The sequence below is a fragment of the Dasypus novemcinctus genome, chromosome 4 (genome assembly GCF_030445035.2).
Source record: "Dasypus novemcinctus isolate mDasNov1 chromosome 4, mDasNov1.1.hap2, whole genome shotgun sequence".
In the NCBI taxonomy this organism is placed as follows: Eukaryota; Metazoa; Chordata; class Mammalia; order Cingulata; family Dasypodidae; genus Dasypus; species Dasypus novemcinctus.
This window is the reverse complement of record NC_080676.1, coordinates 89,478,365-89,491,725: the sequence shown is the minus strand read 5'-3', so window position 1 is coordinate 89,491,725 and position 13,361 is coordinate 89,478,365. Positions and strand designations below refer to the sequence as shown.

Genomic DNA, 13,361 nt, shown 5'->3' with positions numbered 1-13,361 from the left:
AGATGGCATAGAACTATAGAATCAGAAGTTTCAATCTTGAACTTGTCTGGATTTTGGTTTAGAAGCTTATTTCCTGTAGTGCAAAAGCCAAAGGAGGAGCCCTGGCCTCCAGCTAAATGCATCGTTGTTGACAGTGTTCTGTTTACTCCCTCAGGCTTACATTTGATTCGACCTGTAGTATTCACTGAGGGTCTACAATGTGTTAAACAACACACCAAATGCCAGGGTCACACAGTCTATGCCCTAAATGGGCTCACAGTCCAAGTAGAGGAAACAATTAAATAATTATAAATCAGTGTGATATGGTCTGTCATCAAGATACACACAATGTTTTATCTAAGTACAAAGGAGGGGCACCTAAACTCTCTGAGGTGGGGATGGAAGCTTAGAGGGTCTCCTGGTGGAGGTGATACACAGAAAGGATCTTGAAAGATGAGGTAGGAATGTTCTAGATAAAAGGACATTAGTGGATATGCAAGTGTCAGGGAGAATAAGGAAGATTCCAGCGAGGTTTAAGAGGTACTCTGCTCCACAGGACTCATTGACTGATTGGGGAGTGAGGGAGAGTATGCCTCCAGGCTTCTGGTGGGTGGCTGGTGGATGGATGGTGGTATCCTTCATGGGGTGGGAGAAGGAGCCTTTGTGACTTGCAGCTTTGCAACCAGGCCAGGGAGATTGGCTGGGGCCATCCCCATCATCCTGTCATTGTCAGAGTGACAATCTGACAATGTCAGAGCCAGAACATGTTTTTTTTTTTCTCCCAAGTTGGCTCCTTTTCTGTTTTGTTTGTTGTTAACTCATTTTGTTTTTGCTCCTTGTCTGCTTTATTATTTTTTTTAGGAGGCACTGGGAACCAAACCTGGGATTTCCCATGTGGGAGACAGGTGCTCAATTGCTTGAGCCATATCCACTTCCCAGGAAATGTTGTTGTTGTTTTTTTTTAAAGATTTATTTATTTCCCCTGCTTCTCCTCCTCCTGCCCTGCTGTTTTTGCTGTCTGTTTTGTCTTCTCTTCTCATTTCTCTCCTATAGGATTCACTTGGATTCGATTCTGGAGACCTCTGATGGGGAGAGAGGTTCCCTGTCAATCGTGCCACCTCAGTTCCTGGTTTCTGCTGTGCTTCACTTTGACTCTCCCTATGTCTCTCTTTTGATGTGTCATCATCTTGCTGCGTGACTTACTTGCGCAGGGCACTGGCTCACCATGCAGGCACTCGTGTGGGCACCGGCTCACCGCGCAGGCACTTGGGTAGGCACTGGCTTGCCATGCAGGCACGCTTTCTCTTCTTCTTTTTCACCAGGAACCCACAGGGATTGAACCCAGGTCCTCCCACATGGTAGGTGGAAGCTCTGTCGCTTGAGCCACATCTGCTTAAGGGCCCCCCAATTCATTCTCTCAGGGCCCAAAGAAGACAGTGTGATTAACAGCTCCCACAATGTAAATATGTCCTAATGGTAGTAGGGGACCGTATCTCCAAAAGGAATCTTAAAATGGACACTTAAAGTTTTCTACTTCAACCCTACAACTCAGCTCCAATTAACCAGTTAACTTAAAATTTATGGTGAGATCTGCTATGCACAAAGCACAATGTTAGGCCCTAAGGAAGAATGAGAAGGAGGGAAGGAGCAGAGGAACAGAGAAGGGAGGAAGGAAGGACAGATATGATCCCTGCCATAAGAAGCTCAACCTGCAAGGAAAGCAGGCATATTATTATTATTATTATTATTAGTAGTAGTAGTAGTAGAATGAATCTATCTATAATGTTTCAGTATGGGTAAACTCAAATGTGATCTACAGTGAAAGAAAAAGCAAGGCATAGAAGATTATGTAGATTATGGGACCTTTGGTTTGAATAAAAAACACAAATTGTATGCCATTTTTACATAGGCAAGTAGGACATTTATAAAAATATGCCTGGAAAGTATAATCAAAATAATGATTACTGCTAGGAAAGGGAGGGAAGGGAAAATGGAACAGTAAATAGGAATAACTTTATTGAACTAAATATGGCAAAATATGAGAGTATGAAATTGGGCAGTGGGAACACAGGTATCATTAGTTTTTATGATGTTTGTAATATTTCATGCATAAAATCAGGCCTTCATTTCTTTGTCATTGTAGACCAGCTCCACTTTGTCCCTTTGTCCAGAGGAAAGTGCTATACTTGCTGTTTAAAATGGCTGTTTTTCCTTACAATGAGAATGTTTTAGTTTGCCAAAGGGATGCTGATGCAAAGTACAAGAAGTGTGTTGGCTTTTATAAAGGGTATTTATTTGGTGTAAAAGCTTACAGTCCAAGGCTGTGAAATGTCCAAATCAAGGCACCGGCAGAGATGCTTTATCACCAAAGTCAGCTGCCATGTGGAGAAGCAAGATATCCCCTGATCTCTGCCAAAGCCTCTGCCTTCCCCTCCAGAATCTACTGTCTCCTGGAGCTCAGCTGAGGGCAACAGTCTTGTCTTTTCCCAGGCCTTCTCTATCAGGCTCGGCTGCTCTGCTTTCTTTCCGAGTTCAGCTGTGAGGTGTTAGGCATATGGTTCATCTCTCCCTGGAACTCAGCTCTTTGAGCCTCTTGGGGGCTTCTCTCCTTGCTGCTCAGTTGTGGGCAAAACTGGAGTCCTTTCTCTCACATGGCAGAATCAAATATGGCAGCTTTCTTCTTCTGTGTGTCTCTCTCTGCATCTCCATTTTTCTCATACCCAGTAAGAGGGCGAAGATACAACCTGAGTCATGCCTCATTGATGTAGTCCAATCAAAAGGATTTCACACCCACAGGAATGGATTGGTTTCTTTTGGGGATTCATAAAAGAACTTCAAACTGTCATAGGGAAGTGCTGGAAAAAGGAAAAAGCAGCCCTTGTCTAATGGGGCGCCAGATGCTGAGTGCTCTGTGCTGCTTGTCCTGCCATAGCCACTTGGAGGTGTTCTCTCCTCCCTGTCTTCCTTGGGCTCTGCGTGGGCTCCAGCTGCTCACCACCTCTCACCACTAGGGCCACAGGGTAGCAATGCAGTGCCTGAGAGATGTTGAGAATCCCCAGTCTAGTCACTTGGACGGTCCCTACTGGATTCTTTTAAAAAAGTGTTAACTTGAGTTTTTGTTTATGGTAGGCTCTATTTCTTGGTCCAGAGCCACTGGCTAAGTTAATTCTTAGCTAGAGTGGAATTTCCTTTGTCCAGGAATAGTGTTGCCTTTTCAGGTGATACACAGTATGATCCATCAATAACGTGTACAGTGGTGGTTTTATTTGTTGCTGTTTGTTTTAGCTTACAGATGTGTACCGTTCATCTCCATCTCTGAGTCGTTATTTTACTTCAGTTGAAAGAGTGAACATCAGGTAAGAGTGTGGAAAGTTACATTTTAGTTTCTTTCTCTGGAAAGAGCCCCTTCTCACCTGCCTCCCTCCTCCCCCCCCTCCCCCATTTACTTGGGATGACTTTGAGCAACAAGGGGACCATAATAATAAATAGAATCACTGAGTGTCTGTGCTGGGAGGGTCTCTGGTGAACAACGAAATCAACCCCCTTATTTTACAAATGAGAAAACTGAAAGCCCAGATTAATTCTATGATTCAATCAAGGTAAAATAGAAGAAGTATAAGCCAATTCCAGGGCAACCATTCCTTTTTAACAGTGTTTGCTCAAATAAGCTAAACAAAGAAATAGGACTAGATCTCAGATCATCATGTGGTGTAAATGATGTAATCCATATGCTGGCTTTTACTTTTGAGGAACACAAATAATACAGGCACAGATTCTCCTTGTGTAATGTTAAAAATATATACTAAAGGAAAAGTCACCTTCATTCCCCCACCCCTGTCACTACTCCCAAACAATGTGTGTCCCACATACATAATCAGTTCCACTCCCTTCTACAAAATTAACAACCATCAACAGTTTGGTGTGATTTCTTCTATACATGTATTTATATACTATACATGTATAACCTATACACACACATATTTATTTTTTCTTTTATAATTTACTTCCAGTATTTAATATTCTTGAGATGTGGACAAAAGAGTGTATGTGTGTTGAGGAATCATTTTACTATCTTTTTGAGGATTAGGACTACTGATGGCAATTTAAACAAGATTTACAGGGCCAAGCATTGTTAGTCACTATTCTTTTTTTTTTTTTAAGATTTATTTATTTATTTTTCTCCCTACCCCGGTTGTCCGTTCTCTGTGTCTATTTGCTGCATCATCTTTGCCGCTTCTGTTGTTGTCAGTGGCACGGGAATCTGTGTTTCCTTTTGTTGCGTCATCTTGTGTCAGCTCTCCATGTGTGTGGCGCCATTCCTGGGCAGGCTGCACTTTCTTTCGCGCTGGGCGGCTCTCCTTACGGGGCGCATTCCTTGCGCGTGGGGCTCCCCTACGCGGGGGACACCCCTGCGTGGCAGGGCACTCCTTGCACGCATCAGCACTGTGCATGGGCCAGCTGTACATGGGTCAAGGAGGCCCGGGGTTTGAACCGTGGACCTCCCATGTGGTAGATGGACGCCCTAACCACTGAGCCAAGTCCGCCACCCAAGCCACTGTTCTTAAGATATCCCTGGAATGTGACTGTCAAAGGCTATATTTATCGAGATCTCCCATCCAAACCATACATTTTTCAAAGCACACTAACATGGATATACTAAAATGCCTTTGATGCTTGTCAGGACGTACAGTGGCAAGTTGCCTCATCAGTATTATTCTCCCTTCTTTATAGGCTCCCAGGGTGCATGTTGCTTTACGTTGACGTATTCTGATGATGCTCATTTTAATCATACGCTGCTGGTCTTAAAATGCCAATAGAAAAGGGAGAAATGGATAAAATGATCCGGTCCAACACACTTCCCTCTGTTCCCTTGTCCTAACTTGACATTCAAAGACTGAGTCAGAGTTGAGACAAGAAAGACCCTAAAAGCCTTTAAGAGTCTTCCCAAGAGTCCAGTCCACGGCGGGTAGCCCGGGGAAAACCCATCAGAAAGCTGAGTCAAACATGGCCACATTTACGGTTGGAGAATATGTTTAAAAGTTATTTGAAAGAAAAACCCAGGGAGTTTTAGTATTTTGATGAAAGAAATTCTCTCTAGAAAGTACTTTTGTTTCACTTGAAAAAAATCCAGGCAGAGTTTCTAAAAAGTTGAATTGAGAAACAAAAGATATTGCCTCCAAAAGGATATCTCTGCCGCTGCTGCCCGTAGGGCTGAGACGTTTTCAGGAGCACCCTGACCTTAGAGCTGGGCAGGTCCGGCTGGGAACTGGGAGAATCCCCTGGGCTCACGGGCTGCCCGACCTGCTCCAGGGCGGCTGCGGGGCGCCCCCAGGCTTTCCTGAAACCCGCCCTCTGCCGGTGGAAGTAAGTTCTCCCAGGACCTGACAGGGCCGCAGGGGTCAGGCAGCCTGAGCCTCTTTTTCGCTTCTGACTGGGTCTTCTGAAACTCAGTCTCTGGTCCTTTTCTTAAGCCTGAGTCCTTGCCTTTGGGAGTGCAGTGACTCTCCGTAAAGGTGCTGATTATCATTAGTGATAATTAGAGGGCGGAGCACAGGGAACCAGTAATGACGTGTAAACTAGGGTAGCTGGATTAGAGTTGGAAAGTACAGTTTTTTTTTGCCTCCCCATAGTACTTAGACGTGCCATTCTCGAAACCGATTCTCCAGAGGCCTGGCTGAATCTTGCTCATGTTTGGAACATAGAGTTTGGCACATTTTTTTGCCTCGATTGAATTATAAACCGAGTTGTCAGCCACAGGGTGTGAGAGGATTGACCTATACGCTCTGTGGCCGCGAGAGGGAGCTCCTTGCCTGTCCACAGCAGGGGCAGCTTGTGATCCCCTCCACTTTGATGGGCTTCTGTAAAACTTGTCCTTGGGTGATAGTCCCAGATGTGGCCACATATTAATTATTTTATTACTGGCTCTTAATCTGGGCCATTTTGGACCAAACTAATTGCATGCGTGTGAAAAACGTAAACGTTGAGGTAGCATTTAATTAGCGATTATAAGTCACTAATTAACTGATGATAGCTATGTGATTATTTTTCTTTTGGAAATGAGAAAGATGAGTGCTAGGAAGATGGAAACTCCCTTTCCTTAGGTCCCCTTACTAAGAGTTCCACAACTTGGTCCTGTTGCTGTAGGGGCCTCTGGAGCTGGAAATGGGACAGAAAGTTTTTCGTTTTGGGGAAAGGCAGGGGGTGTCTGATTTTCTGTTGGTACACAGGCAGTCTCCCTGGGAATTCAGGAGTTCTGGACCTAGCCTGTGGTAAGGCACTTTGGGGCCATATTTAAGCATTTTTATAGGTTAAATAAGAACTGGTTAAACTGAGTAGTCTGACACACACTTGTTGGGTAGGGAGAGGGTACAGGGAGAGAATATAGAAAAGGAAATACATGAGAAAGGGGCAGGCTTGCCTAGCTAGTCTTAGGGAATAAAAAGTTCATGTTGGGGCAGAAGAAAATGTGTATGGCAAGCCTGTGTATCTTCCTTGAAAATAGTTTGGCCTCTTTTCCCTCCAATGGCCTCTCCTATGGACTACTAGGGGGATGGTTGCTGGGTGGAAGGAGGACATTAGAATCGCCCCAGTTTTCTGTGATGTACTTATGGGTAAGGATTCTCTAGGGTGGTACACCACTTGCATTTTGTACTGAAGAACATGCTGAATTAGAAAATGTTATTGCTAAAATTGATTTCCTGAGTTGCCATGTGATTCTGTTTATGTTTTACTGTCGCTGTTTGATTTGCCTTTCAGTGGTGAGAATGCCACGGTAACCTATCACCTGCAATTTGGGGTTCCTTTGGAAGATGACAATTTTATGAAGTATATGATGAGTGAGGAGTTGGTGCTGGGCATTTTGCTACAGGATTTCCATGAGCAGAACGTAGCTGGTTGTGAGACTTTGGGGCTTGATCCAGCATCCCTCTCTCTCTCTACGGTAAGTAGAGCAAGTAAAGAAGATATTAAAAAGTAAACCTGATTGAGGACTGATCGTTCGTTTGGCCGCTTTGGTGATTTGGTGCTGTGTCAAACCATTCGTTCCTTCATTCAACCCTTGTTTTCTGTGTGAGGTTGATGTTCCAGGTTCTGCAGAGGTAACACAGTCCCCACCCACCACAGATAGTGTACTTGGGGAAAAAATCTTGGAAAAAATAGATGATGAAGATTGTTAAATGTTTCCTTGTTGCAGTTGACCCACATTCTAAGACTGGTATCCTACTTGACAATTCATTAGCAATCTTCAAGGAAACAGTGTAGATTTGCAAGAGAAATGTTGAAGAATTTGAAATAAAGGTGATAGCTAAATTGTTGGAAGATTTTCCCAAGATGGGGAACCTATTTTTTTCTGTCAAAGGCCATTGGATCCATTAAGAAATTAATAGAGGAGTGTAGAAAAGCAAAATAATTTCTTTCCTTAGAAAACTATAATAAATTTACTTATTTACTTTTGAAATTAAGAATAGAACAAGGAAATTGGTATTTATTTAATTAACATAGCAAACATCCCACTTGTCAGGATCTGAAGATTTTCAATCTCTGTATAAAATATGGCAAAAAGGAAGGTGGTAATGAAAAATGACTTCAAGTCTTTGAAATGTCCTACAATTGCATCTACCCTGAAGCTTTGCCCTTCTGATCTCTTCTCATTTTCTACTTCTCATTCCTCACTTGGAAGTATATTGGATTTTGTTAGGTTTTAATGCCAACAATCTTGGATATTTTGTTTTCTGATTCACAATATATCAGAAACACTTTTTAACAGATTAGTAGATACAGAATAAATTTAGTTGAATGAATGGAAAAAATTAATGAGAAAGAGCTGTGGTTAGCATCAGGCATTGTACCAGCAGTCTGGAATTGGAGGATTAGGGCAGAAAGAGTATAAAGCACAAATGTATGTAGTAAAAGAACAGGTGTTTGCTATGATGACACATAGTTTGATGAGAGAAGGGAAAAGACTGGTCTTGTCTTAAGAAGGCAGAGAGTTACATAAAGCAGTTCTTAAAGAGTTCTTTTCCCAAATGAATAAAAATTTAAGCTTAATGGAAAAATCTCATGTATAACTAGTTCCATCACAGAGCATCCTGAATAAAAAAGTGTGCCTGTGGGCCAGGAAAACAGCATACATGTGGAGAGCGATGAGGTTATTTTCTATTTAAGGGAATTTAAAAAAAAAATTAGATCTTTGGATCTCCTCTGTATAAAGAGGTGGCAGGTCTTACGTGGAAGGTTGACCTTACACCTGGTGCATGTGGCAGCTGCTACTGCCCTGCATCCGGTGTTGGGTGTTCTCCTTCTATTAAATTGCAGTACGGGCTTTCCGGATGGAGGCAGAAGAGGTCGGGGGAGGGTGAGAAAAGGTCTAAGAGGATTATGAGCTTGGGAGTTCTTTCAGGGTGTGATAAAGGGCAGAGACCACTTGTGAGGCCTAAAGGGAGCTCCAGGAAGATGGTGGGCTCAGCCACAGAGCCTCAAAGACATTTCCCTGGGCCGGATACTGTCTCAGGTGCCAGGGATGCAGCTGCAAGCTAAATAAAGTCCCTGTTCTTCAGGAGATTCTTCTCTTTTTCTCTTCGTAAGTTTCTTCCGTTGGCGTTTTCTAAGACCCCAGGCTCCACTTCCCAGAGCAAGAGTTTGCAGTATCTGAGGTATTTTATATTTTCAGAATTATGAGTACCAGTCCCCCCCTCAAAATCAAAGGTTAGGTGTTGACTACTTGGGAAGTGGAGAAGGAAGAAGAGGGAACCAGCCCAGGGGCTGGGGGAGCTCAGAGGCAAACCCCAAAGAGAGGGAGGAGATGTGCACAGAGGTGAGGGAAGAAACCAACTTGAGACCAAGAACATTCTTAGGCAAGTTTCCCATGTTCACATGCATTATGGGTGTGGAAGGGTTATGCTCAGCCCCCTGTGGCCAGTGGGGTAAGTAGTTTCTCACAACGATAATGTTTTCATTCTTCAAAGAACAAAGATTCTTAAATTTGTTTGACTTCTATGTCCCCTTGGACAGTTTAAAGGACAGCCGTCTGCCTTTTCCCCAGGGAAAAAAAATTCCCTTACAGGGTCCCTTCTTTTGTGTATAATTTTGCAAATTATTCCAGGGATTCCAAGGATACCCAGAAGCCAGTCCATGGTCCCTCTGTGGTCTGTATATCTGTACATTAGTGGTAAAACCTTAAATTAGATTGCAGTTCGGATTTGTGTCACGTGTATGTGCCTCTCACTTTCTAAATTGGAAATACAATGACATATTTTGACATGGCTGCAGGCATTTGATGCCTTATGACAATAAAAATTTCCCTTCATATATAATTATAAAGCAATTTTAAAATGAACTTCCTTAACCCACCCCTCACCCTGACCTTATCTTCAAACTTTACCTTATAAATAGGATAGGGCTAGGGATAAGGTGGGGAAGTCTGTTTTACAAATACCAAAGAATTTATTAGTTCTTTTGGACATGGGTTAATTATTTTGTACTGCTTTTTTCACAAGTGAAAGAACCAGCTAGTAAAATGAGTAAGAGAGAAGAGAGTAAAAGCTCCAGACAGTGGGGACAGTGATCTTGTTTGCACATTTTGGGAGTAAACTGATGCATTAGCTGCTGGCAGACAGGCTAGTGTGAGTGTTTTGTCCTTGAAAAGATTTTCTAGGAAATCCAGGAGAACCATTTTGGTTGTTTATGGTTTCCCCAGAAAAGTTGGACAGCTTAGATGCGATCATTCTCAATTAGGGTGAGGAGTAGCTTTGCTCTCCTGTCCCCGGTGGGAAGTATTTGGAAATGTCTGGAGACAATTTTGGTTGTCACATGTCGGGGTAGGTATGATACTGGCATCTAGTGGGTAGAGACCGGAGATGATTTTAAACATTTTGCAATGCACAGGACAGCTGTCCACAGCAAAGAATTTTCCAGTTCCAGTTGTTAGTTGTAAGAAGATTGGGAAACTCTGCTCTAGGACACACAGACATTCTTTGTGAAGGGTCTGCTAGTGTCCTTGCATCAGCACCTCTGCCCTCTACCAGGGATACACCATCTCTGTCATCGGACGTTCTTACATTTATTATACACGTTTTTAACAGCTGAAAATTTAAAGGTATTTTGTGATTAGATTATAAAAAAGGATTTAATATTCTAATGTCCCTGGCATCAAAAAGGTCACCTCAAAATATTTCCCATTTATCGTAAATTATACACAAACAAACAAATGAAAAACAATAAATATTATTTGCCTTTTGAAAAGTATTCAGAGTTGTATATGTATATGGGTACACATTGACTGAAAAGTAAATTTCCCTGTTAGGAATTTATAAATATCCTAATTTTACTCAAGGTTTGTCAGAATGATCTAAAATTTTGTGTTTTACTTGTCTATATTTTCTTTACAGAATGAAGGTCAGTCTATATCTGAAAGTACTCCACCAAGTTTTGGAAATGAAGAAAATTCATTCCCTATTACAGAGAAGATTCTGTGAATTAACATAGCCATACCTGGCAGTGACTGGAGGGGCGGAGATGGTTCTTTTTCTCATTCTTTGCAGTCATGCAGCCTGGCTCCCTGTCCAGCAAAGCTTGAGCTGGGGTGTGTCTTGAAAAAGGCATGAAGCAGGAAGCCGTATGGGGCCGGGGACGGTGTGGGTGGGCAGCTGTACAGTGTGAGGTCCCTGCTGTTTTTGAACCCTCCACCTACACGTGAACTTTTTCTCTTTAGTACAAGGGTATTATTCTCCCTGAGGTGCCCCCTATCAGACAGGAACCAGCTAATCTGCACTGGTCAAGAGGGAAACGGGTAATGTACACCCCCAGGCACAGGGAGATGCAGGCAGCTGGCTGGCTACGTGAGGGAGAATTGAGCCATTCGCTCACTGAAATAGCCCCGCTCTGTTATATGTGGTCTACCTCTAAGCAGTGCTGTGAGGAAGAGGAAGGCACTTCACAAGACCAAAGCAGCATAGTCTTGTGTCTACTTCCATAACCTATATCTGGACACCTAGCAGACCAGTCTCAGGCTCATTGTGTATGTTACTCTGTGATAGACATATATATTTGCAGAAATATGTGTTTATTAATTGTTTTGAAACTTCACATTGTTCCTTTTCCTCTTGAACATGTATTTTGGAAGCATGGGTCCATGCGAGTTTTGGACATAATACTATGATTTTGGAGAGTATACCCATTTATATTTTCATAAACTTCTATCAGTTTCATAAACTTAGTGAGCCACTAAGACCAGTTGATATCTGCTATGGATATTGCACATTGGCTTTTTATTGCCTAGTGTTAATAGCCTTCCTGTAGGACACAATACCTTTAGGTACTCGTTGTGTGTCTTTTTACAGGTAGCTGTGAAGCAGAAAAGAGCATTCTCTTTTTGCAATGAACTGTTAGAAGCTTACTGCCAGATGATATGGGGCTGGGGGTGGGTTCTCAGTGACTTTGTTGGTCATCTACAATTATAAAATTGCCTGTCACAGTGAGAACAGAGTCCTTGTTTCATGGCGGAAATTGCTTTGGTGGTAATTTTCCAGGAGAAGGAATTCTTTGGTCATAGAATGAGAGATCCCTATAACCTGAATACCTCAGTTAACTTAGCCTTGGGTGGGTGTCAGTGGGAGGGACAGCTGTCCATGGGTATGTGTCAGTGTTTATATTTGAGCTGAGTTCTTTATCACACACTGGACTAGACAATGTGAATTTGCTTTCTTATTTAACTAGAAGATACATTTATTGTAGCTCAGTGTCTCATTTTAAGGATAGTTCCTTAAATCTGTGAGACTGATGAATTTCCCTTCTTCCTCTATTTTTTACAAGTCAAATGTGAACTTCATTGTGTTTGTATTTTCTAGATGATAATTAAGAACTGTAAAAGATACTGATTTTAAAACATTTTCAATAAATACTTTTTGTGGATGCATTGTCACCTTCATTTGTGCTTCCTGGATATTGACGCTTCAGGACCAATGCTTTGGGCTGGCATTTTCTTGCAGTGAATGGTGTTGGAAGTGATCTTTTCATGTCCCAGCAGACAGCTTCCTCTTCTGAGTGAATCATATGGAGCTGGGTAAGGCTTGGTTCTTCTTTCTGTTCCAGGGAGAGCTGTGAGAGGCCATCTCTTCCCTCACTTCCCCCAAGGACCATCTCTGTCTGCAAGGGCCATGTGTCTGAAAGGATCTGGGGTTGGAAGATGGCTCTGTTCAAGTGCGGAGACAGGGTTTGGTTTTGTGCTTCTCTTCTCCCCTGGGAAGCACCAAGATGCAATTATCTTGTCTTGGCTTTTGACCACAGTGCAAGTCACAGTTACCATTGCTTTGACTCTTTTGCCCAGATGGGCAGAAAGAACTGACCTTGGAAACTGTTTTGAGGTGTGTGGAAAAATGGCATTTACATATACACTGTTCTACTACTGGAGATGAATTTATTGTCCATCACATATCTTTTAAAATTTTTTGTTGTATTTTATTTTAAAAGATGCTTTAGATTGCATAAATGTTACATTGAAAATATAGAGATTCCATATACATTTTCTCCTCCCACACTTTTCCCCATTAACATCTTTCATTAGCGTGGTATAGTTGTTACAATTGATGGGCATATATTGAAGCATTGCTGCTAACCATGGTCAATAGTTTACATTATAGCTTACACTTTGGCACTGCAGAATTTTATCAGTTTTGACAAAATGCATAATGGCTTGTATCCCTCATTGCAATGTCATTCAGAACAATTCCAAAATCCCTAAAATGCCCCATCTTACACCTATTCTTCCCTCTCCCTCCCCTCAGAACCTCTGGTGACCACTGCCTTTATATCAATGTTACACATTCTTCCATTGCTAGAATAATAAGTCTACTTTGTTCCGTAGTTGGATTCCCCCCTTCTGTTTGTTCATTCCTCAATATTGAGGATTGTAGGATAGAGATGCCCACACAGTTTCTGCTTGAAAGGGGGCTTAGATCCCATGGGGCAGATGGACGGAACTGTCTTGCTTGCAGTTGTAGATACGCCATTTCTTGGGATAGGCATTGTCCATCATTATCCTTGTGTTAGTTGTCTTGGGCGAGTCCAGTGAACTGGAGAGTAGGTTTGCAACTCTGCTGAGATTCAGGGCTCAAGTGGCAAGTGAACAGACCAAAGATTTAAGTCTCTGGGACATATATTTAGTGACTATAGTGCTAATTATAAGTTCAAATAAAAGAGGTAGAAGAGCCACTTATCACACACCTTAATGATGAGCATTATGCCTGGTGCATAGTCAACATGTATCTGTGAAATAATTGAAGGGTTGGAGAAGAAAGCTGCTCTTTTCTGGCAGTCTCTTAGATACAAATAGAATGAATACAGACCAGATCAGCAGAACCTCCTCCCAGCAAAATTTCTATGTACGT

At 42.3% G+C, this 13,361-nt stretch overlaps 1 protein-coding gene across 1 annotated transcript in view; it reads left to right on the top strand.

Moving 5' to 3' along the window:
• C4H3orf52 (chromosome 4 C3orf52 homolog) overlaps positions 1-11,890 on the top strand; it is a 28,280-nt gene extending 16,390 nt beyond the window's left edge. Inside the window, exons 4-6 of the mRNA XM_004483404.5 lie at positions 3,265-3,335; positions 6,736-6,919; positions 10,365-11,890. Coding sequence (XP_004483461.2) covers positions 3,265-3,335; positions 6,736-6,919; positions 10,365-10,451 — 342 coding nt within the window. The 3' untranslated portion in view covers positions 10,452-11,890. The remainder of the gene's footprint in view (positions 1-3,264; positions 3,336-6,735; positions 6,920-10,364) is intronic.
• Positions 11,891-13,361: the final 1,471 nt, after the last annotated feature.